Source organism: Haemaphysalis longicornis, unplaced genomic scaffold, assembly GCF_048455015.1.
Source record: "Haemaphysalis longicornis isolate Haplotype H1 unplaced genomic scaffold, Haemaphysalis longicornis Haplotype H1 scaffold_3, whole genome shotgun sequence".
NCBI classification, from domain to species: domain Eukaryota; kingdom Metazoa; phylum Arthropoda; class Arachnida; order Ixodida; family Ixodidae; genus Haemaphysalis; species Haemaphysalis longicornis.
Window position 1 is genome coordinate 119052951 of NW_027526335.1, and position 26113 is coordinate 119079063.

A 26113-nucleotide genomic window follows, 5' to 3' on the forward strand; every position below is an offset into this window, starting at 1 on the left:
GTAAGGCGTTGCGCTGCTGTGCCCGAGGACGCGGGTTCGATTCCCGCCAGTGGTAGCTGTTTTCCTGGTGGAAGAAACATCCCCCTCGCGAGGGGCACGATCAAATGCAGAGCATTTCCGGGTGCGCACGACGTTAAGTAGTTTGCGTTACGTTAATGTTGTTGCACTTGTGGCAACTGCTGACGAGAGAGCGCGGCGATGAGTGCGTTCCAGCCTCGCCGACACCCGCCTTTATCACGCCACGATCGCGCCACGCGCGCGCGATGCTGACGTCACGATCACGCCACAGATGTTGTTGATCCCGCGACGCGCGCGCCCCCACCTGTTGGGCGCGAACCGACCGCGGAGAGAGCGCGCGATGCGAGCGGAGAGTAGGCGAGGAGGAGCGGGGCTGACGAGAGAGCGCGGCGATGAGTGCGTTCCAGCCTCGCCGACACCCGCCTTTATCACGCCACGATCGCGCCGAGAGGGCGCACCTGCGAGCGATGCGGACTACTACGGACGCCTAGAACGGGTGACATCGTGAGTTAAAGAAATGCTCTGCATTTAAAAACTAAGCACACGATAATTTAAACACTCTTGTACTACGCAGCGGAGCACACCGCGCCGAGCGATCTTAACAGCCCAGCGCGCACAGGCAACGCTGGCCCACCGGTAGCGGATGGCGCGCGGGCCGCCGGGAGAACTGGTTTGAGAGTATTTTCTTCCTTTCCCGGCTGCTCATTGAAAATATTGTATATATTATGCTCGCAGAAAGGTTTGACGTATTCAACATTCCCTTTCTAGCTTTTTGTATGGAACTGCGCAGCTTGACAAAACATGAGTAGTTTGCTTGTCCTAGTGCGTAACTTCTATTCACACGCTCTATGCTAACAGAGTTAGGTTTATCTATGTATGTCAGCTAATGCTTTTGGTAATTCTTCGGTGTATGTAAGTTTTATGACTCCATTGTGACGTCATTTTTAGCAATCATGTTGTTGCAGTTTACAAGTTTCAGTGAACAGTTTTTTAACACATGCCGCATTGTATTTTTGTTGTAGTCTCCAGAGTAGTTTGGAATGCCTTGTTGCTATAGACAATACACTGTATATGTTTATGCGTCATGTGTGCGCGTCTGTGTGGGCATATCAAAGTGTGCAATTTTCGTGTAATGTATCCAATGCTATTTTCTATAGTTCTTTTGTGAGAAACGCACATCTTCCTTGTTTTTCTGAGCTCCACCACATAGACCCGTCTGCTTTTCCGGCACATACTAATAAACAATTGATTGATTGGGGGATTATTATCATTAGTATTTCTGTGATTTCTTCGCCTGATGATTTATGTATATACTACTGCCATTGCATTTTTGAGATATTTTTCTGTCAAACTTATTGCTATGATTGTTGTGTGAACCCTACAAGAATAGGAATTGCAAAAGCGTCGCTCGCTGCTTTTCGGTAATACTTAATTGCAGTGTAATTTATTCTTATTACCTCTACTTCTGGGCTGCCGTACGTTTACGAGACCAGTTTCGGGAGGGTTCTCTTTTACCTGTATTTTTCCTTCGCTCCGCCTGTGTATTATATATTTAATTTACACCGCTTCAGTTTGTGTCTGAGGTGTAGTTTGTTTGATGCAATTTGTTTGCTTCTTGTATTTTATTTTTGTGTCGTTATCCGTGCGCCAGCCCCAAGGCCATTGGCTGTTCCTAGGCACGTAAATAAACGTGATTGATAGATTGATTGCATGGCTTGCTTCCTTGCTTGCTTGATTGATTGATTGATTGATTGATTGATTGATTGATTGATTGATTGATTGATTGATTGATTGATTGATTGATTGATTGATTGATTGGGTAATTTAATTATAATTATTATTAATCAATATCAGTGTCATAAATTGCACCGTCAGATCACCGTAAGAAACTGAAAAGGTCGAAAATGCAGGCCATATTGTGAAACTAAGGCAACGGATATCGCTTACGACATACCGTATTTGCACGATTGTAACGCGCAACCGATTGTAACCCACAAGTAATTTTACTTAGCAAACTTCCAAAAATATTTTACGGCGATTCTACTGTGAAGTGTACGTCAAGACTCAACAAACCACACACTTGACGAAAACATTTTACTTCACGGCCATAAGAGTGGCAGAAAAACCCCTTGTGCTTCATATACTTGCTTATCCAGCTCTTGCTGGCATTAGTGCTAAAGCGGGGTACATTGAAAGTAGATTTTGCTTTTGGGCTCGATTGTAACGCGCACGCCAATTCTATGGCTACCTTCAGAGAAAAAAGGTGCGCGTTAGAATCATGGAAATACGGTAGTATACTTGGCTTGGGATAAAGTGGTGACGTCAAGTACGGATATACGCTATCTCTTATCCCTGGTGATGTATTGTTTATTCTTCTACCTTGGGGATAAGGTGGTTCCTATCACAGGCCCGTACGACGACAATGCTCACATGCTTTACTTGCAATCAACGAACACCACCCCTGGAGTTTTTTTTTTTTTTTACTTTTTGAGCATCAACTGCAAGTCTGGGTCAGCAACGCACTAGTGAGGAATTTATTTCGGAGCAGGTGAGTAGGCTATTCAGCCAAGCTGCATACCGCACCCGAAATGGTCCGATCGTTTGCGCCGGTATAAATAGATTTGCGGTAAGGCCAAGTGCCGTGCGAATACTCGGCAACCCTCAATCTAATGCAGAGGTCTTGGGAAAAAACACATCCCGCAATTTCACTGCGACAGTACTCTACCATTACGCCACGTTTTATTCCCGCGTCATAGTTAGTTCGCGGTGGAGTTTTGGACATTTCAGTAGTTTAAAACGTATTCTACGGGAGGAGTTACAGGAAACAGCTGCAACTCGTAGTTTACTTTTTTGTTGTCACGATACCGAATAAAATTACAAGTAAATTGAGCCGTTACACGGATTCACTGTTACCCGGATTTTATTTACTTGTCATAAGCATTTAATTCACACGGAAGGAGTAAACGTTGCAGAATTCTCGTATGCTGGCAATAAATGGGCATCGTCGGGAGCAATTGGTTACAGAAGAGGCTGTAACTGTTGTTTTATAAAATCTATCTTCAAACCAACTATACGACATTGAATTGCCCGAAAATCACCGTTGCGAGTATTATCTTAGCCGGCCAGCGATAATGAAGGCGCTGCTGCAAAGCCATTCTATCTGCGTCTTAAAGCCACCGCGAGGCGGGAAATCCCACGCCTTTCTACTACAACAAAACTATAGTCCTCCCTAGTTACGTTGTGTTGATTGACTTAGAAGTGTTCTACCTCGCAGATGGTAAAGAATACCCGCCGCGGTGGCTCAGTGGTTAAGGCGTTGCGCTGCTGAGCACGAGGTCGCGGGTTCGATTCCCGGCCGCGGCGGCCGCTTTCCTGATGGAGGCGAAAAGCAAAAACGCCCGTGTGTACGAGATTTCGGCGCACGTTAAAGATCCCCAGGTGGTCAAAATTAATCCGGAGCCCTCCACTACGGCGCGCCTCATCGCCTGCGTTGCGTCGGCGCGTTAAACCCTACAATCAATCAATCAGATGGTAACGAATCGTGCGGTCTGTGTTTCAGTTGTTTGGACTACACCCCATTCAATCGTGTCTTGTGTTCGTTTGGCTTCACTACCAGGCCAGGCTCGAAGAGTGGATTGGGTGAAGCCATTTGTGATTTTTATTTGTTCCCGCAAGCTGTTTTTCAAAATGCTGGGCCGGACGAAAGCAGTCGCCGCAACCGTATGCTTGGATATCCTCATCCATGTCTAAGCCCAAAAAATAATCTCGGCAACAGCTGCGGTGCTCCTCTCGAGTGAGCGGAAAGCTGAAGGCCAGTGGCTTATTTTCCCCTAATCTCGACGCCCCTGCTGAGAGTGAAATGAGAGATAGTTGTGTCTATCATGGCCGAAACGGCACGACACAAGGTTGCTTGTGTACTCTCTCGCTGCACATTTTCCTCCCGTCAAGTCTTTCTCATCTCCCTCGCAGCTCCTCGCTCTCTCCGCCGATCTTCCATTTCACCTCCAATTATCGCGCCTTTCTTGTTTTCACCACCATACGTGCGCGGATTACGCCGCAAGCTTCAGAACCGTGTGGAGGTCAAGCACGGATTCCGCTCCGCCGGTGGCAGCGTGTAGCTGTCGAACAGATGTGATGAGATCCCCGTTGACCATTGCCCAGCGTAAACATAAGTGAATTGCTGCGCCGCCGTGCCTGCAGGTGGACCGAACCCAACGATCCGGCACAGATTGACGAAGCTGAGGAGCAGCCCTGGGACAGGTACTGAACCTAATATCGTGCTCTGTAGAAACGTCATAGTTTTAGTAGTAGTAGTAGTAAGTATTGTTGAATAAGGCGGACTTAGCCTTGCATAGCTGCCGGCAATTGCCCCCCCTAATCGTCCCCAATACTATATCAGAGACTCTCAAAGTCATGACACCTCACTTAGTCCTAAAATAACAGACACACAACATCACCACACCTCACTTAGTCCTGTGGACTGCAAGAATCCGAGTAGGAGATGAGGCACCTCTCTTCCCACCATTGTTTTCTCACCACATGGGTAGGCGTGGATTTGAAGATCCTGATCATTGAAGATATTCCGGTGACAACGAAGCAACGACATCGAGGGGTGAGTTTGCTTCATCCTCACACAACAGGAAAGGAATCTGGCTCTAGCAATATTAAACTTTTGCGGGTTAAAGTACATAACATAAAGGTTGCAACGTAATTATAACGTAATGAACATAACGTTTTCACTGCGGTTCACATTTTCGAGTTACGTTTTTTTTCAGCTTATGGGCTTACCAACCGACAGGGTCTTCTCTGTATGACTTCTTTTGAAGGCATTGTAGTCGCGACAAGCAGCGAAATATATTACATTCATTCATTCATTCATTCATTCATTCATTCATTCGTCATTCGCCTTCGACAGTGGTGCACGAAAACAAAAAATACAAAAATACACAAATTCTAATACATGAGAAAGTACCGTATAGGCCACTTACAACGAAACTGGTTTTAACACAATCCGGGCTATAACGACGAGAGCTTCATTACCCGTTACGAGTTGCGTACTTGCAATGTAATTTTATTCCGCTTCTAAAGAAAAATTTCTGATGACCAGCACGAATAGAACGAAGAAAATCCGCCCAAAATACACCAAATCCTGCGTAAAATGACGCTGAAATTTTTACAGAGCTGAAATTAGCGTAAATTAAAACACAGCTGCTCATCCAGCGCGCACACTCCGCCTCGTGCGAGCGTGTACAGCGAGAAGAAGCGCTTACACCTGGGTAACAGTTAAGAACTGCAATAGCTGATGAAATGCATCATTCCGCCGAAGCTGCGGACGCGGACGTCAACGCGCGCCCGTGTTCTGAAAGGTGATGACGATTAAAGCATGACACCGTCAGCTTTTTCTGAAGTAGTCTGTCGTCGCTGCAGCAATTTACAAACACATGAAGTCCCAAAAATTACGGAAATAACTCGTACCACCCCCTAATACTCGAAATAACGTTCAATCTTCGCACCACTCTGCAGAACGCCGGCTGTGGGGATGGGGCGCAGGGGAAAATTTCGTTGTCGTTCTTAACCCTAGAAAACCCAAACACATTTCTAGGCAAATAAAAATTCCAGAAATGTGCGCACCTTTATGAAGGCCTAATGTGACTTTGTTCGTACAAAAACAAAAATGAAATTTTAAACGAATCGAAAATTATTAAACTTATATGATACAGTGGGCTTTCCTGACGCCTTCTTGCCGTATCATGCATGATACAGTGGGCTCTTCAGCTACCTCCATGCCAGCTGCAAAGAAGCAGTTGCGTTGCACGTTCACGCACAGAGGTGCGTTGCATTTCGGGCACCCAGCTGTGCTAATCGCGTTAGCGCTTGGTACACAGCTCCTGCATCGAAGTCACTTGCTCGTCACAAGTGGAAGATGCCCAAACCGATCTCTGCGAACGTCATCCTGGGGATGAATCGACATGCCCTTCGTCTTCTTCATAGAATGCGAAGGCAGTCTGGTCGGCTTTAACCTCTTGGCGCCTTTCCTGCGGAGATGAGGCTTTCTGATAGGCTGGAAATGAAACTCCTACTCCTAGTGGCCGCTCCTTCAACTGGTGGTTTTGACGCGTGTGGAAATTCCACGCGTTCCTGAAACAGATGAAGATGACATGCATATATACATGACATACATATACTAGCGTCTGGAACGAATGGTGTACTTGTATAGCGCGTGATAAATATGCTGTGCAATCCTCCAAAAGCTGTTGTACACACCAACAGCCATCGTACCGTTTTATCTGTTGGATGGGTTGTTTTTACGACTGTTTTTGTGCAATTCCCTTCGCTGTTTCTTGTCCGCGGGGTCATCATCCCTTGTCTCGGAGGTGTTCATGACGCCTATGAGAATGTAATCTTCATGGTCACTTCCCGATGAGGCAAAAATCGCTGACATCTGAGCCGGCGACAATGCGGACGGATTTGTAACTATCTTAAGGCTCTAAAAACAAAAGCAAAAGAATAGTAAACAGTTAAAATGTTTCCGCTTGAAAGCTGTTTTGAAACAGGTACCAAAAGAGGTACGAAAATTGCGTCATCAATGAAGGCCTACTGTTTCACATACGATGCAAGTAAATTTCAAGCAACAGTTAACAGTGAGCGGGCCTCGAACACGAGAACAACGAGATAATTTTGATCGCGCACCATTTTCTGAAGAAGAAAATGACCCAGTGTAGAACGAACAAAGAAAATACTCACTGTTTTTCGAGTAAAATGGGGCCGACGATATGTCACCGCGCGAGCTCCCAGGTGCAGCCATTTTTCTTCAGCTGCCGCCAAACCCCTTAGGGCGCCTTTGTTAACTACTCACATTACAAAACTCCGTCAGGGTATCAAAAAAGGTGCTCTGGGCTTTGGTTTTAGATGAGCCCTTTCAGCTCTGACGTCTTTATTTCAAGTAAGTAAATGTTTTGGTGTTTTCGTAAATTTCAGGTTCCCATACTCCACAAACTGAAAATAGGGCTTGCAGTGCAAGTAATAACCGATTTAATAATAAGATAATTACTAAGAACATCTGGAAATTAAAACTTTTGTGTAGAGCAGAAACAATTTTTGCATGTTTTCCGGAATATTACCACATGAGCCTACAAATAAAAAAGTAAGCGCCGCAGCGCACGTATTCATGGATTTACAAGCTTATAAATAAAATTCGAACTTCCGTTTTTTCAAACCCAAATATCGTACCTATGGCTTCATCGGACCTTCTTAGTAGCGTCCAGCTCACGCTAAAAAGCACAACGGTGATGTCTGCCTGCCTCAATAGGCTTCCTCGAAGGACAAACGCCCAGGAGACTAGCAGTTTTGGTTTTATTCTTCGTTCTGTAGTCGCTATATATATATATATATATATATATAGTAACGAAATGAGGGGCTCGTTGAAGAAATACAATAAGATAGGTCGGCAGTCTACAACGCCAAAGGAGGCATAGGGGCGTGGTTAGTCTCTTTTTTTACTACGGTTAATGAAGTTAACAATTGCTTTTTAAATATAAGGATGAAAGAAAGAAAAAAACACGCGCCCAGAGTGGGGAGCGAATCCACGCCTTTTGATCACATCTCGAATGCCTTACCAGTTCGGCTCTCTGGGCGACTGTGTTCTCCTTCACTTTCTGGGCTATTTATATTTACAAGAAGTGTATCTGATGCTTGAGGGTGGTAGCCAGCGCCACTCTGACTACCCGGGGAGAAGGGGACCTTCTTTTCAACCCCCAGGGCGAGACTCGAACGTCTACAGGCTGTCATGAGCGGGTAACTGGCGGGAAGCCCTTTTATGCTACCTAGGCATTAAGGCTGCCAGAACCGAGACCCTCGCTAGGCTTTCGCAGAATAATAAAGTGAGGAAATGAGGGGCTCGTTGAGGAAATACAATAAGATAGGTCGGCAGTCTACAACGTCAAAGGAGGCATAGGGGTGTGGTTAGGCTCTTTGTTTTACTACGGTTAATGAAGTTAACATTTGTTTTTTAAATATGCGGATGAAAGAAAGAAAGAAAAACACGTGCCCAGAGTGAGGACCGAATCCACACCTTTCGATTAGATCTCGAATGCCTTACCAATTCGGCTCCCTGGGCGACTGTGTTCTTCACTTTCTGGGATATTTATATTTACTAGACCGGCAGACCGGAGGGGCATATCGACCGTACGGACGCCTGTAACTCGGTTCCTCACTTTTATAGCCATGAAGCCGAGAGATCGCGAACGACTGCCTGCCGACCGGTGACGGCTTTTCCTGGAACATGCGCAGCACGGCGGAGGGCAGAGCCCTCCTTCCTGTTCTTCTGATTGCTGCAGATGCATCCCGTGCTCCGGCGGCTATACAACCCAGCACCGACATCGACCCTTCGCTGACCGGCGGGGCATATCGACCGTACGGACGCCTGTAACTCGGTTCCTCACTTTCATAGCCATGAAGCCGACAGATCGCGAACGACTGCCTGCCGACCGGTGACGGCTTTTCCTGGAGCATGCGCAGCACGGCGGAGGACAGAGCCCCCCTTCCTGTTCTTCTGATTGCTGCAGCTGCATCCCGTGCTCCGGCGGCTATATAACCCAGCACCGACATCGACCCTTCGCTGACCGGCGGGGCATATCGACCGTACGGACGCCTGTAACTCGGTTCCTCACTTTTATAGCCATGAAGCCGAGAGATCGCGAATGACTGCCTGCCGACCGGTGACGGCTTTTCCTGGAGCATGCGCAGCACGGCGGAGGACAGAGCCCTCATTCCTGGTCTTCTGATTGCTGCAGCTGCATCCCGTGCTCCGGCGGCTATATAACCCAGCACCGACATCGACCCTTCGCAGACTGGCGGTGCATGTCGACTGTACGGGCGCCTGTAACTCGGTTCCTCACTTTTATAGGTGGGTGTTGATTTGCAGATTGTCAATTTGGTTGTATTCGCCCTGCTGGTCTGTGAGGGTTTAATATGTCTGATGATGATTTGCTGTGCCTTGCGTGACATAAGCAAATTGCTGTTGGCTCGGCCTACTTGCACTGCTCGCAGTGTAATAACCCCTATCATTGCGGTAAATGTTCCGGAATCAGAAAAGCTGTGTTTAAGGCAATGCATACCAATGAATGTAACGTATGGACATGTAGTACCTGCTATATTCATGCTAAGCGACAGTCCGAAGCCAAGGGCTCCCTCTAAACGGACCAGTCTACCCAGACAGTCGCAGACACATTAGCCTTGCTTACTAAGCAGGGCGCCGAATCTCTCGAAAAGCTTGCCCAGTTGGTAGTAAGAATTGAGGGAATTGAAAAACAACTCTGCACTCAGAATGCCGGGCAAGAAGAAATCCAAAAAATTCTGGACGATCAAACAAAAACTACTGAAGGTATTGAGAAGTCAGTCGAGTTTCTTGGGTAAAAGTATGACAAAATTTATTCCGCCGAGAACAGGTGGAAAAGGCAGCCTCACACGTAACTGGGCTAGTTCAAGAACTTCCAGCGGACGTTCGAAACAAAGATCGTGAAATAAAAAAAATCAGGATAGCTTTCAATGACGCAGAACAGTATTCACGGCGAAAAAAACATCGAAGTGCACGGTGTCCCGCTAAAAGATGAAGAAAACCTCATGGACGTACTGACTGAAATTGCGGGCAAACTTCAACTGTCCACGCCCACTGTCGAGACAGTATCAACTGCGCATAAGCTCACAGCTAAAGAAGGAAAAATCCCGCCCATTATCGTGGGCTTTCGGAAACGAGATGACCGCGATAAATGGTGCGCGAAAAGAACAACGCTCAGAGAAGAAGGAATTTTTATCAATGAAAATTTAACGCAATATGCCAAGCAGTTGCTTTGGGCTACAAAGACGAAAGCTCATGAAAAGAATTATAAGTTTGCCTGGACACGCAACGGAAAAGTTCTTGTCAAAGAAAAAGAAGGTGCGCCTAAAATCTGGATTAAATGGGAAGATGACTTACACCAACTGAAATGATCACAAAAACATTCTCTAATTTTGAACAATGGCATCGTTACAGTGAGGAATACATCCAAAAAGAAAATCTTCTGAATTACCTGTAGATAACCCATGTAAATATCCGTAGCATTAAAAAACACTGCAATGAATTGCTAATGCACTTTACGGAGGTAAATACCCCAGTTGATATGCTAATTTTGACCGAGATTGGCGTGAACCACGATGTGTGTAATACTTAGTCTTCCAGGTTGTACTTCGTTTCCCGTGTACCGTGAGAATAGAAGAGGCGGTGGGGTCCTTGTTTTTGTGAAAAATAATGGGAAATCGGAGCAAATTGTACTCTCATTTCAGACGGCAGAAAGTATAGCAGTGAGCAGTTCCTGCAACTACAATACATTTGTTATTTGGGCAATTTACCGCCCGCCGAATGGCATTATTCATGACTTTTTGACGGAGTTTGAATCTATGTTAAAGAAGTTTGATAACGCAAGCAACCTTATTATTGCTGGATATTTAAACATACATACTCTTAACCTTTCGAAACTCGGGGTCAGCGATTATTTAGATATTGTCTCACAGTTTTGCTTGGAAAGCACAATAAATGCAATCACCCGAGAAGAGCGTTTAAAAGATAAAATTACAAAATTTTGCATAGACCACATTCTTAGCCTCACAAATAACTTTACTTTGCTGCCAGCTATTATCTCTAAAAAACTAGCCGATCATTTTTATGTGACACTAAAGTTACTTGGAGAACGCGTTAGTGTAAATAACAAGAATCCAGTAAAATACATAGAAATCGTTGACAATAAAGCATTCGATCAGAAGGTGCGCCAGTTCAACTGGAACGATCTGGTGTCAAGTGATCACTTAGAAAAATACGACCTGATAGTTCAAAAATTAAAGACATTTTATGAAACTTCAAAAAGAAAACAAGTGAAAGTTAAACAAAGAAAACCGGAAAATAAGTGGATCGATGATGACATCATAACACTGTGCCAACTTAAAGAACAAGCCTGGAAAAAGTTAAGACAGCAGCCAGGGGACAGGGCGCTAAAAGAGGAATTTCGCGTGGTCACGAATAAAGTTACAGCGAAGCTCCGACTAGGAAAGAGATGTTATTACTCCGACGAATTAAATAGGGCCAAGGGAAACATGAAAAAAACATGGCTGCGGGAAACGAGCTTATGGGCAGGAAACGAGCTGTTTCCACAGCTTTTACCTGTCCTCCTCGTAACATTTTATAGTTGCGGAATACATTTCAATTTCAATTTCAATTTCAACACTAATCGGCAAGCGGACTCTGCAATTCGCAAAGGCTTCGGAGATTCCTGCCAGACTACGTCATTGTGTCACACATTTAATTCGTTGTTTACTGGTAGCGGCGTACTTCTTAATGAAAATATAAGGGTCCCTGAATCAATAATTACCAATGTGCCCAGCATTGTTGAGTCAGCCTTTCTCCCAGACATGACCCTGGGGGACCTCCACAGTATCGTGGATACGATTTCAATTACGAAACCACCGGGATGCGATAAGATCCAACCGCGAGATATAAAAATTCACATAGACATATTAGGCTTGTAGATTTTGTCGATACTTCGTGGCATATTAACGGCCGGTAGTATTCCAGAAAAATGAAGATTTCCGTAGTGCGCCCTATACATAAGAACGGTGCTAAAGACGATCCTGCGAACTACAGGACAGTATCCATCTTGTCTGTTATGTCCCATATTCTTGAAAAGTATATTTCGACAGTCATGATAAATTTTTGCTGCAAACATTCCCTTTTATCTGAACCGTAATATGGTTTTCGACAGGGAAAGTGCACAACATTACTTTTAGAAGACTTTAATGATTCTATCACTGAAGCGTTAGATAGCAATAAAATAGTGTTAGCTCTGTTTCTGGATATGTCTAAGGCTTTTGATACTGTTGATCATGAAATATTGTTACAGAAATTAGCACACATGGGATTCAGAGGAAAATATAGCCAATTATTCAAGAATTACTTTACAGGAAGGTACCAATCAGTTTCAATAGGAAATGCTATGAGCGGAAAATTACTAATTAAAAATGGGGCTCCACAGGGCTTTACAATTGGCCCTTTACCTTTTAATATTTATACGAACGACATTAACAATTTATCTCTTTCGTCCAGGCTGTATCAGTATGCTGATGATACAGCAGTAGTTTTTGAACATTCGTTGTACGAACATGCCGTTGAAGCTCTTCAAAAGGATATAAGCAAAGTACTTCATTGAATGCTTGAGAACTACATGCACGTTAACAAAGCCAAAACAAAACTTCTTTGCATTAGAAGCCCCTATAGGCAAATTCAATTGAACAGAAAGGTATTTCTATACTTAGAAAACTGTAATGATTGTTCTTGCTCGACTTTAGAGTACAGTCAAAGTGTAAAATATCTAGGTTTGTGCATAGACAAGTTTTTTAACTGGGATGAACACATAAATCACGTTTGTAAAAAAAACTGAGGACAATATCTGCCTACATGTATAAATTGAGAGACGGCACTAATATAGAAACACGATATCGTATTTACCAGTCACTTGCGGAAAGCACTCTTCGCTACGGCATAACTCTGTACGGAAGCTGCCCAATAACTAAACAGGAAAATATAAATAAGCTTGTTCGCCGAATCGTCAGGAACATTGTATATGCTACAAGCCTCCATGAAAAGAAAACAACTGACATAATAAATGAAATGGGCATATTAAATTTTGCTCAGTTGTTTCATTATACCGTCTTTATTGCGCGCTACTATCTCGTGGAATTCAAAATGCCTGTAGCTAAAGCTAGAACGTTAAGGCAGACAGAACGATTCCACATGCCTAGAATTTTTACGAATTATGGGAAAAGGAATAGACAATATTATGTTCCATCCATGATTACCTCGGTCCCAGCAGAACTTCTAAATTTAAGCAGTCTTAAGCAAGTAAAAAAGCAATTGAAAAACTGGTGTGTAGATTTTTAAGTAGAACTAAATTAGAAAAAAGAACTTCGCGGCCCATTTCAATGCATCGTGGATGTCGCGGTTGGGTTTTACAAATTGTGATGTACATTTTCATCATTGTGGCATTATTGTGCATCATGGCAATTACCTGTATACAAGTCAGTATATCTCTTTTGTAATTTTTTTCTTCTCTCCCTCCCTCGCATATTTTCGCGAATTGTTGGCTACCCTTTCTTTTTTTAAGCGTGCTGGTTCATTCTTTATGCAAAAATTGCCTTCTTTGTTTGCTTCCAGCTATGACGTTAGGTTTTCTGCTCTTAGTGCAGCATACATTGATATGCGTCAATTGTGTCGTATGCCGCTGTATATTTGTGATACTGGTATTGTGTAATCTTTTTCGGCATTACTGTTCTTGTTGCTGATTTTGTTTCACTAGTAGTGTTTTCTAAGAGATGAAATGCTGTTTAAGGGCATACATGGATGTATTTTCATTCTTCATTATTTTTTCCTCGTTTTCTTTTATTTGAAGTTTTTTGTGTTATCGCACGGTCGCTCCGCCTCTGATCTGCCTGCCCACTAACAAGCACTGCATGCTTAGGTGTGGCAGTAAATATATCATGTATATAAAACATTGAATAAAGCCTATTATTATATTATTATTATTATTATTATTATTATTTCCTGTTGCCTTCCTACAATGCTCCACCGTTCTGTAATTTCAAGCAATGCGCAACCTCGCTACGCTTTCGCCCGGGGAGATTACGTTGGGCTGTATGGCTACTTTTCTGCTGCCCCTTGGTCAACAGTCATTGACCACTCTGATGTCAATGAACAAGTTGACCGTTTTACTGAGATTGTGCTTTTGGGTATGAAGAAATACATCCCGCAATATTTACCAAAGAAGTTCAAGTTCCCACACTGGTTTTCTTCTGAATTGCGGGATGCCCTGAAACTCAAAGAACGCGCGCACAGAAAGATGAAGCGCTCTGGTGCGAATCAGTTCGTTCAGGAGTTCCGGCGCCTACGTGCCCTATGCAAAATATTGCACAAACGTGATCATGCTTTGTACCTGGCGTCAGTTGAAGCTAAAGCAACTCATCAGCCGGGAGCCTTCTGGAAGTACATTCATTCTAGATCTAGTACAACGAAAGAATCTATTCGTCTACTGGATTCCAACGGCGATGAGGTTGCAGATGCGGCCGACTGCTTTGCTCGTCAGTTTTCTTCTTTGTTTGGGCTTAGCGGTGGTAGTGATGATGACAGCGTCTCTTGTCACCAGGACGGTTACTCCGCTTGTTTCCAATTGGATGAGAACATCGTGCGGGCCAGCATCAAGCGGCTAAAGCCCTCGTTTTCTTCTGGGCCAGATGGTATTCCTGCTGCAATTCTAAAAACGTATGCAAATATATTTGTTCCTGTGTTCACCTCAATATTTAATAACTGTCTCCGGTCTGGCACGTTCCCTCGATCATGGAAAATCTGTCGTGTATTCCCTGTTTTCAAGTCAGGCCCAAAAACTGACCCCATGAACTATAGGCCAGTGTCGCTTCTTTGTTCTGCCTCTAAAATATTCGAGTTATCTCTTCATAAGGTCTTGTCTTTCTCACTTAAACACGTCCTCATTCCTAATCAACATGGCTTCATGCGTGGTCGCTCAACTTCCACAAACCTCGCATGCTTCATGGAGCAGGCTGTCCCAGCAGTCATTGGTAGAAGCCAGCTTGATGCGGTCTACTGTGACATGAGCAAGGCCTTTGATGTAGTCAACCACTCGTTATTGCTTGCCAAGCTCATTCTGTTAGATGTTCACGCTTCCTTAGTGGGTCTTATACGTTGCTATCTCCAGGAGCGATATTGCTATGTAAGTGTTAATGGTCAAACATCATTTAGGTACAAAGCAACCAGTGGTGTACCCCAGGGCTCCGTTCTGGGCCCCCTTCTTTTTTCCATTTTCATTAACGATGTTGCTTCTGCCATTAAAAATTCTTCTTTTTTGTTGTATGCTGATGATGTGAAAATCTTCAGAGAAGTGCGTAATGTTCAGGACTGTAATTCTCTTCAGGCTGATATCGTGTCATTCCATCGTTGGTGCACCAAAAACGACTTAATTTTGAACCCCTCAAAAACGAAAGTTGTTTCCTATAGTAGGAAAACTCAACAGCTGCAATACTCCTATAAAATAGCAAGCACTGCACTGCCGAGGGTGACCGAAATTCGGGACTTGGGAGTACTATTTGATTCTTCTCTGACTTTCTCTTCCCACGTTACACAAATTACCGGACGCTCTCTTCGATGTCTGGGTGCTGTCTGCAGGTATTCTAGAGAGTTTAAAAGTCCTCTTCCTTTCTTAAAGTTGTATTCGGCTCTGTGCTTACCTCTTCTCGAATACGGTTCTGTTGTTTGGAATGGAACTTGCAAGTCCAATAGTGACCGCATCGAAAGGGTTCAAAATAAGTTCCTTTCTATCTTTAGGCACCGTTTCCGTCATGTACAAGAAGACGCAAAAGGCAGCATGTCTTGTCTCAAAAGTATTCCTTCCCTTTGGTGTCGACGAATGAGAGCTGACATTATCTTTCTTTATAAACTTCTTCATGGTGATATTTTGTGTGATGACTTGGTTGCACTTATCAATGTCAACTTGCCGAACAAACTTTTCCGAAGATTTCGAACTTTCAGAACAGATGCTTTAAGTAAACGATGCTCGTCCATCTGCAGAATACAATGTGCATATAATGAATATTCCGATCGTCTTGATATATTCCAGAGCTCTTTGTCTTTGTTCTCTAATGAATTGAAAACTGTTGTAGCTTAAGTGCCTTTATGTCATTTATGTGCCGTATTTCTGTTCCGTATTTATTTTATGCAAATCATCATCTTGCTTGTTTGTTTTTCACTTTTCCTGATTTTGTGTTGCTTGAATTTCTGTCGGTTTAGGTGTCAGTGCTTGTAACGCTGAACTTCGTTTTTCCATTTTGAAACTTCCTAACATTTTGTTACAAAACCTTTGTTTTATGTATATAATCTATCTCCGTCATGTGCATTGAGTATTTGCTTGTGTATTTTCAATTTTTCACGTGCCTTCAACGTTTTGCTGGCCGAGTGTCATGGCTTCTAACACTAGGCTTCCCTTTTTTTTGCTGTTTTGCTTTCTGGGATCTCTGTAACTATTTTTATCTTATTGTTTCTTTCATATATATGGTTTTCTGTGTTGTGTTGTCTTGATTTTAGTTTGTTTTTATGAATGCTTGTATATGGTGTACCAGTACCAAGACCCTAGGGTTGTTCCTGGGCACCAAAAATAAAGATTGATTGATTGATTGATTGATTGATTGATTATTATTATTATTATTATTATTATTATTATTATTATTATTATTATTATTATTATTATTATTACTAGAAGTGCATCTGATGCTTGAGGGTGGTAGCCAGCACCGCTTTGACTACACGGGGAAAAGGGGACCTTCTTTTCAACCCCCGGGGCGTGACTCGAACGTCTACAGCCTGTCATGAGCGGGTAACTGGTGGGAAGCCCTCTTATGCTACCTAGGCATCAAGGCTGCCAGAACCGAGACCTTCGCTAGGCTTTCGCAGGATAATATAGTAAGGAAATGAGGGGCTCGTTGAGGAAATACAGAAAGATAGGTCAGCAGTCTACAACGCCAAAGGATGCATAGGGGTGTGGTTAGGCTCTTTTTTTACTACGGTTAATGAAGTTAACATTCGTTTTTTAAATATACGGATGAAAGAAAGAAAGAAAAACACGCGTCCAGAGTAGGGACCGAACCCACGCCTTTCGATTATATCTCGAATGCCTTACCAATTCGGCTATCTGGGCGACTGTGTTCTCCTTCACTTTCTGGGCTATTTATATTCACTAGACGGTGTACCGGATGCTTGAGGGTGGTAGCCAGCGCCACTCTGACTACACTGGGAGACGGGGACCTTCTTTTCAACCCCCGGGGCGTGACTCGAACGTCTACAGCCTGTCATTAGGGGGTAACTGGCGGGAAGCCCTCTTATGCTACCTAGGCATCAAGGCTGCCAGAACCGAGACCCTCGCTAGGCTTTCGCAGAATAATATAGTAAGAAAATGAGGGGCTCTTTGAGGAAATACAATAAGATAGGTCGGCAGTCTACAACGCCAAAGGAGGCATAGGGGTGTGGTTAGGCTTTTTTTACTACGGTTAACAAAGCTAACATTTGTTTTTTAAATTTACAGATGAAAGAAAGGGCCCATCTCCTCTAGAGGGGGACTCGAGTAAATGCGTCGCATAGGGGGTGGGTGTGTTGAGTTAACGTTTAGTGTTTGGGTAGTTGGTGGTAGTTAATGCGTTGTATCAGCAGCTTCTTGACGTAGTTTGAATGAGTCAAGGATATAAGGCGCGTTCGTAGCCTTTCATTCTGTGTCGGTTTTGTGGCGCAGTTGGAAGAGCACCATGTACCTCACGTTCAGCCCACAGGTAGTGAATGCGTTGTATCAGCAGCTTCTTGACGTAGTTTGAATGAGTCAAGGATATAATGCGCGTTCGTAGCCTTCCATTCTGTGTCGGCTTTGTGGCGCAGTGGGTAGAGCACCATGTACCTTGCGTTCCGCCCGCAGAGTCGTGGGATCGAAACCAGGCGACGGTAGGAATTATTTTTTTATATAGTGTAGGGGGAGGGGTGCGCACCAGTTGTTGAGAGCGAGGAGGGTAGCGTGATGCGGGAGAGGAGGAGTGCGGGAGAGGGCGCACCTGGAACGGCTGTTGCGGACGCCGAGGCACGCCAAAGCCGACAACGCCGGGTGACATCGTGGGATAAAGAAATGCTCTACATTTAAAAGAAAGAAAAACACGCGCCCAGAGTGGGGACCAAACCCACGCCTTTCGATTAGATCTCGAATGCCATACTAATTCGGCTATCCGGGCGACTGTGTTCTCCTTCACTTTCTGGGCTATTTATATTTACTAGAAGTGTATCTGATGCTTGAGGGTGGTAGCGAGCGCCACTCTGACTACACGGGGAAAGGGGACCTTCTTTTCAACCCCAGGGGCGTGACTCGGACGTCTAGAGCCTGTCATGAGCGGGTAACTGGCGGGAACCCTCTTATGCTACCAAGGCATCAAGGCTGCCAGAACCGAGACCCTCGCTAGGCTTTCGCAGAATAATATAGTAAGGAAATGAGGGGCTCGTTGAGGAAATACAATAAGAAAGGTCGGCAGTCAACAACACCAAAGGAGGCATAGGGGTGTGGTTAGGCTCTTTTTTTTACTATGGTAATGAAGTTAACATTTGTTTTTAAATATACTGACGAAAGAAAGAAAGAAAAACACGCGCCCAGAGCGGGGAGCGCCCACACCCCTATGCCTCCTTTGGCGTTGTAGACTGCCGTCCTATTCTATATATATATATATATATATATATATATATATATATATATATATATATATGTATATATATATATATATATATATATATATATATATATATATATATATATATATATATATATATATATATATATATATATATATATATATATATATATATATACACATGTGTGAAAGATAAAAACTCACACAGAGCGCGAAAAAATCAATAAGGTTAATAGAGACAGAGACACACGTGAACGACGTACAAAAAATAAAAATAACTGCAGTGCCGTTTCAGGAAGAGGGCTTCCTTTCTTCAGAGTACTCTGAAGAAAGGAAGTCCTGTTCCTGAATTGTCAGTAAACTTATTTTTATTTTTTCTACGTCTTGCTCGTGTGTCTCTGTCTCCGTGTGTGTGTGTCTCCACTAGTATATATATATATATATATATATATATATATATATATATATATATATATTGAGAGAGAGAGAGAGAATAAATATTTTCATTTATGGAGAAGAGGCAGATCTGTGGGCCTCGCTCCGTGAATGGCATTCCATGCAGCGTTCCACAATTTTATTTGTGGAACGTGTATTTTACTTTGAACCGGTTTTATCCACTAAAAACTTTTCTTTAAGTACGCGTTACGTTCCAGTGCAAGGCGTTGGGATAGGAGTGTCCCGGTGTTTTGGTACCGTGATAACAGGAGGCGACGACAACACGCGCTGCCAGTTTGAGCCACGAAGCTGCTTTGTCCCTAAAAACCTACGAAAGCACTAACCCTGGAGCGTCCTGTACCGTCTCAGGAATACATAATCGAGTGGGTTAACGTATTAAATTATTATGATACGGTAAACTTACAATCTTTGTCGACGGAAAGAAAAGCTAAAATTATGTCGGAAAGGTTACTCATTTGTATACAATTACCACGATTTCTCTAATTCTTTGATTTATTCAAGGGAATTTTTATGTTACATTGCTGTAAATCTGTTCTACAATTTTTGTTGCAAATAACAATAGTTGGTTACCTTCGGGATGTTTTACTTTCGGTGTGCGATCTATTCGCCTTTTAATTGCTGGTATGCGCTGGATGTGCGGGTTATTTACTGTCAGAGAAATAGAAATATCACAACGTGAGATTGTCACGGCCGATTCAGAGAATTGCGTTTGAATGCGACGTCAATATAATCAAGATTCCCACACATCTATGCAGAGGGATATGGCAACAAAGAGGAAAGCGGCCGTGAGAGGCTCTTGCCCGATTTGCTAATTTTCATTGGCAGCTACTCAACATACTAACTCGAAGCAGCACCGGGAACTCTTCGTTTATAACGTTTATGAATTCAGCACGATAGGCATCATCAAAGCTTACTGCGCGTTTTTAAGCGCAGAGCACTTTAGGGGCTGGACTTGTCATGTCGCTGTCACAAAGTCGCGCGACAACCGGAATCAGGCAGTGCAGCGAGATAACGCACCCAAGTAGAGCCCCACGGCGTACCGTAACGGCGTAACACAGATTCCAAAACCAAGCGATTTATATAGTCATAACCGTTCGAAACTCCTGAACCGCTGGTGCTTGTCAGGCATCTGCCTGTTTAGGGCAAAGAAAGCTGCAGAAATATGTGAGGCCATATCTGCGTATATAACCAGCAGCCCCCGCGTCCATTCAGCTAAGAACGCCCGTTGGGTTGGTTTTTACGATAGTAGACGCAAAAAGTGGCCGCCAAGAACGACTCGTTCCAAACTGCGCAGTAAGGCGCCGGCACGTGCGAGAGGCCTGCTGGCGCAGTTCCAGGCAGGGGGCGTGCGTGCACTGCGAAGGCGGGCAACTTGTATTGCATTGGACAAAGCTCCATTGGATTCATCAAAAGAGGAGTGAGACAGGGAGGCGAAGAGCCTGATGGGGGGTAGCAGGGAGCGGATAACGGCGCCACAGCCCTTTACGGCGAATCAGTGCTCTGCACTTCCGACATCTTTCACGTTGGGTGGAACAGCTTTAATTTTTTGTACAAGTATTCTACGCTGAGAAGGAAGTCTTGATATCATATTTTCTAGTTAACTGACTATACTTCTCAGCCTTACTTCCTTGTTTTGTCACAGCGGAGCTGTTGTACAGAGAGAGAGAGAGAGAGAGAGAGAGAGAGAGAAAACTTTAATGAATACTGAAGAGGTTAGCCCCGAGCCGTAATTTCGGTGTTGCCGGAAAAAATACCAAGAAATGCGGAGTGCCCGTGAGAGCTTGCCTCGCGGCGACCACCGAGCGTTTCCTGCGCGCTCAGTGGCTTTATCTAAAAACAAAAAAACAAAACACGAGGCGCGAGAAAAAAAATCATGCCATATCCACGGAATGAATGATGATAAGTGGGGCGAAGCTCGAGAGGGGGAGTACCCGCCGCGGTGGCTCAGTGGCTAATGCGTTGCGCTGCTGAGCACGAGGTCGCGGGTTCGATTCCCGGCCGCGGCGGCCGCTCTTCTGATGGAGGCGAAAAGCAAAAACGCCCGTGTGTACGACATTTCGGCGCACGATAAAGATCCCCGGGTGGTCAAAATTAATCCGGAGCCCCCCACTACGGCGCGCCTCATCGCCTGCGTTGCGTCGGCGCGTTAAACCTCACAATCAATCAAATCGAGAGGGGGAGATCATCGGTAACCGTAACTCTCCCGTGAAAGTTCGCCCATTACATCATTAAGAAAGACGTAAGACTGTGTGCGTACATTGTACAAATCAACTTTTATTTTCGGAGTCAATGCTCCCAGGCCCAGACCTGGTGAAAGACCCCGCGCCATCGAGGACTACCCCGCACCTTCACCACAATTTGTCACGTAGGATGGGACACAACGGTAAAGAAAGATCTTTTATTTAGGGCGAACTTGTGCCCGAACAAGACGAGAGGAAACGAGCAAAGGTCCTTGCGTCTCGTTCGATCTCCGAGAATGACTGCCTGCGTTCGTGGCGTGATCTCTTGAGTGATCTCCCCCTCGCAGTGCACGTGCGCTCGCGCCTCCGTTGGCGAACACAGACAAGCTCGCGCTCCCGGTGCCGAGTTTGCGCTGCCGGTTGCAGCCGGTTCTTGCGCGTGCAACGCGGGCCACTTTGCGACATCTCCGAAAGCATGCGGCGGTGACGTACCACAAGACACAAGGGATGGACAGACCCATCACTTAAGGAGCTTCGCCCCTAAAAGCCGAGCGCTCGTGAGTGCGTTCCAAGAAACTACTGCCACGTCCCCGACTGAAGCAGAAGCTTTAGCAAACAAACAAAAAAAGAAAAAAACAACTCCAGGGGTTTCGGCAAGCGCTACCGCGCATGTAAAGTTCGACATGAGCAACACGACGATATCGATGCATATGACGCTTCCTACTGACACAATGCAAAGCAATGACGGAGTATGGAAATAAACAATTTAGAACTAGTACAAATGCGTTGTGATGTGTCCTTCAGTGCTCACGTATAAAGAAATCCTGCAGCTTAGCTATGGTTCAAGCCTTTCGGGACTTAGTGCAAGCTTCGCCAGTTAAGCAAGTGAAAGTCTGCAATGCGGAGGAGGATTTCGCATCCTCCACTTCCCGCAAAGAAGACGGCGACCTCTTCGATGCACATGACAACGATTAGTAGCACCTCAACTATGAAAATAAACAATGATACTGAACCTTAGCTATGTGTCCCGAAATTCTCACCTACAACGGCTTCGCCATTCAATATTTGCGTAGGAGTTAAAGCTTCTCTGAATTTTTCATTTTAATATCGCGTAACTCTGCGGAGTTATATTGTGATTACATGTAAAATTGGTCTTCCGTCTTTGTTTTCAGCTTTTCATAAAGTTTTCTTTGTACTTCTGCTTTATTTCCCTATGGAAACAGCATGACAGCGCGTGTTAGTCCGATGCGTTACGGGCGGTTCCCCTTACATTATTTCGCATCTGTGAAGCATTTTTTCAATCCCGTTGGTGCACCTTCGTGTTGCATTTAGCTGACGTTACAAAAATTATCCGTACAAGTCTCTCTCTTTTTTACATGAAATTACCGTTGGCAACACTTCTTGCACAGTGCACACCGGAGCATATATGTGGCATTTGGAGCAACATTTCCAACCGTCATTCATTTCAGGAGCGAAAAGAAAGATACGTAGAGTCTCGTAACGGTCCCGTATAAACGACTCAGCGATGACGTGGCACGGGGGGCACTGACGTCGTCCCACAAACGAGGGCAAAAGCGAGCCGACTTCAAGTTGGTTATGGCCTCCGTGTTGCACCACCAAAGTGCACATGGGCAGCCACAGAACCATGTTCCGTTTGCTTTTTGCGCCGCTATCCAATATTAATACGGCTTCAGCCTTCCAAATATTAGGCAATGTGCGAAACATAATTTCCACAAGCTTGAATTAACTGCTAAGTTTTTATTCACAAGGGGACGGTTTCGATACCTAACCACACTTCCAACGGAACGGAATAACAAAAAATGTCCACCGGCGAGTCGCTTCAGTCACGTTAGAAGCAGCAATGCATTCGCGAGAATTATACTTTTGCACCATGAATCGCATGCCGTAACCCTTCAGAGGTATATATTTGAGTGCTACACGTTGATTCTTTGTTTGAATAATTTTGTGTTGCAATGTTCATAAATTGTTGTTGAAACTTCACGTAATCCGCCCCCAAAATTACAGCGCAGGTACCAACGCGAGAACGGGCCGTCACAGGATTGGAAAGATGAGTGACGCCGATGCTCTGGCCACAAAGTTACAAGAAGTTGCACATTGCGAATTGAATGAGACACCTGAAAGCAGGCGGACAGGCATCACTCAGCTGCGACAACTTATTTCAAGTAAGCTTTCGTGCGATCAACTTTGTTAAGTGCCAAACATCCTGCACATATTATTTCCCTTAACAATAATGTTTCGACACCAACGCGAACACTAGTAAAGGAAGCTCGTGTTCATTTGTAACGATTGGTAAAAACTGCTACCTGTGCTCGGAGCACTGAGATTGATAATGGAAGTCATTTTTGGTTACATATGAGCGTTAGCGGTAGCCTAACGCCGTGTCCTTATTCCTCCTTCGTACGTGGTTTGTGAGCGCTTTTATAACATCAATATAAATATGAGTAAACATTCAGCACGTTTTCGAATAGAGAGGGACACTGTTGATTAAAAGGGAATAACAGTCAATTTTACGAATTATTACGTAGAAGCTCACGCGTAAGGCCAAGTTCAGACTACAGACGCCAAAGCCATATCGTTTTCTATGGACGTAAAAAATACGTCGTGTCACGCATTTCGGTTGGCTGAGACGTGAAATGACGTCACTCTTTAAAGCTATCACGACAGTTCCCGCAACAGTCTGAACCGACCCAACGCAACGTCACGCATCCGAACAAAGGCTTCCCATGGTCGATATCGAACCTGCGTCCCTCGGGTTACGGAGATGTCAATCGTATTGCTCCACACAGGTACACGTCTCGCAGGTTCAAAGTGTATGGGGTTATCTTTGCTCTGCGCTGCTGCCACGGAGGCTGCCTTTGCTACGCCAATAACAACTACACAATAATATATAATAAGGAAAGCATCATGACACGCCGCATTAATTACCCCAAAATATTGAAATCTCAATCCAGTGCCTTTCTGTGGGCTTGATGATGATGATGATATGATGATGATGATGATGATTAGCGGCTTTCCCGTTAAATCGGGGCGTCGGTTGTCAGCAACCGACTTCCCTGTTTTATTACGTTTACTTGCCCTACTCCCAGCTAACCTATAGATTTGCTTCCTCCCTCGCATCTCTCCCTCTTTTCTGTTTTAAACTCATCCTCCTACCCCCCCCCCCCCTTTTTTTCTCCTCTCAGAAGCCGGAGCGACCTCTCGGGACTACTTGCGGCATTAACGCCAAGTTGGTACTGAAACTAGCCAGAAGGGGGCACCACAGCCCCTGTAGCGTAGGATGCATGGTAGGATGGTAGGGTGCATTAAGCGGGACCTCGATCAGTTAAGACAATCGGGAGAAGTGATTGTAGTGGGAGACATGAATGCCCACATTGAGGACCTGGACAGATACACTGACCACAACGGCAAATTCGTACTAGATATGTGTGAAGAGCATAATCTCATTGTAGTAAACAGAGAGAATAAATTTCAGGGACAAATTCGTTGGGAACGAGAGGAAAAGCAGTCCACTATAGACTACAGCCTCCTCTCAGAAGGAGTGTATGAAAGGTTGACTCTAATGGAAATAGATGAAATAGGTGCCCACAGCTTAGGAAGTGACCATAAGCGGATAACATTGACTTTTGGAAAAATGGAAGGTCAAAACCAGAAAACGGTGGTACACGACTTGAAATTAAACGATCAGCAAATGGCTAATATTGCCGAAAGCCTGTAGACGGAAATAGAGAGACAACCTACGAAAGATTGGGAATACAGCGAAATGACTGGTTTCATTTAAGGAAAGATAACGAGCGCGAAAGAACGCAACTACAGGAAAGGAAAAATAAAACGTAGAAGCTGGTGGAACAAGGAAATCAAGGAAGCTATAACACAAAGGAACCAAGCCTCGAGAGAGCACAGGGAGGCCAAGCGAGTGGGAATGCAAACAGAGGAAATAACTTCGAAGTGGAATTGGAACCGCCTTAAGAAGCTGGAAGTACAAAAACTTGTACAGCAAAAACTTAAACGAGAAAGTGAGCGATGGGTCTCGAGTGTACGGGCAAAGGATAAAGGCGCGCCGAGAAAGTTTCGGAATCATGTAAAGGAACTAAAGAAAAAGACCGAAGAAGTACAACGTCATGTCATAAACGGCGAAGAGCAGGTACTAAAAGGGGAAGAAGTGGTATTTCACATACGCTCAATGATACAAGAGAAGTTCAGAAGAACGGAGAGAGGGCTACAGCATTCAGGGAGTCGGGCAAGCGAAGTGCGTACAGATAGAGAGCTTAAGTTGGAGAATCTAAACTGGAAAAAAGCCGAAGAAAATGTTCCAGCTAATACGGCAACAGGGACGGATGAAATTGTTATAGGGCTTGTCAACCTACTGGGTCTAAAAAGCAAGGCACAACTGATTCGAGCAATCGAAAAAGTGATAAAAGCTAAGCAAGTACCGGACAATTGGCGTAAGAGCAGGATGAAGATGATATATAAAGGTAAAGGAGACAGGGCTGATGCCAATTCGTACAGGCCTATTACAGTTACCTCAGTGGCATACAGGCTGGCAATGCAAGCTATAAAAGCAGAACTACAGGCGTGGACAGAGGGGAACAGCATACTGGGTGGACTACAAAATGGTTTCAGACAAGACAGACGCTTAGAGAACAATTTATTTGTCCTCACCCAATGCATACAGGTGTCAATGGCTCAGGAGCGACGACTATGGATAGCTTTTCTAGATATAAAGGCAGCCTACGACAACGTAGATAGAGAACTTCTACGGAGCATACTTGAGCAGGAGGGATTAGGCCTGGACTTTATACAGCTGTTGCAGGGAATTTACAATGAGAGCGAGGTGCAAATTACCTGGGAGGACCAAAAGGACACGGAACGGGTAGTCACAAATATAGGTTTAGAGCAGGGTTGCCCTCTGTCGCCATTGCTGTTCATGCTGAACATGGCTAGACTAGAAAGAAAGCTTGAAGGCAGGAAAATAGGTTTCAATCTATGTTATAGCCGCAAAGGACAGGAAGTGGAACAACATATCCCGGGAATGATATATGCAGATGACATAATGCTACTATCGGATAGCAAACAGTGTATGCAACAGCTCACAGATATCTGCGGGGAAGAAGCAATTGAACTGGGTTTAGAGTTTAGCA

The 26113-nt window shown here is 44.5% G+C and overlaps 1 protein-coding gene across 1 annotated transcript in view; it reads left to right on the top strand.

The window, feature by feature from the left end:
• Nucleotides 1-4088: 4088 nt before the first annotated feature.
• LOC144175400 (uncharacterized) overlaps nt 4089-26113 on the top strand; it is a 73502-nt gene continuing 51477 nt past the window's right edge. Inside the window, exons 1-2 of the mRNA XM_077704482.1 lie at nt 4089-4278; nt 22980-23137. Of these exons, the coding sequence (XP_077560608.1) occupies nt 23023-23137 (115 nt within the window). The 5' untranslated portion in view covers nt 4089-4278; nt 22980-23022. The remainder of the gene's footprint in view (nt 4279-22979; nt 23138-26113) is intronic.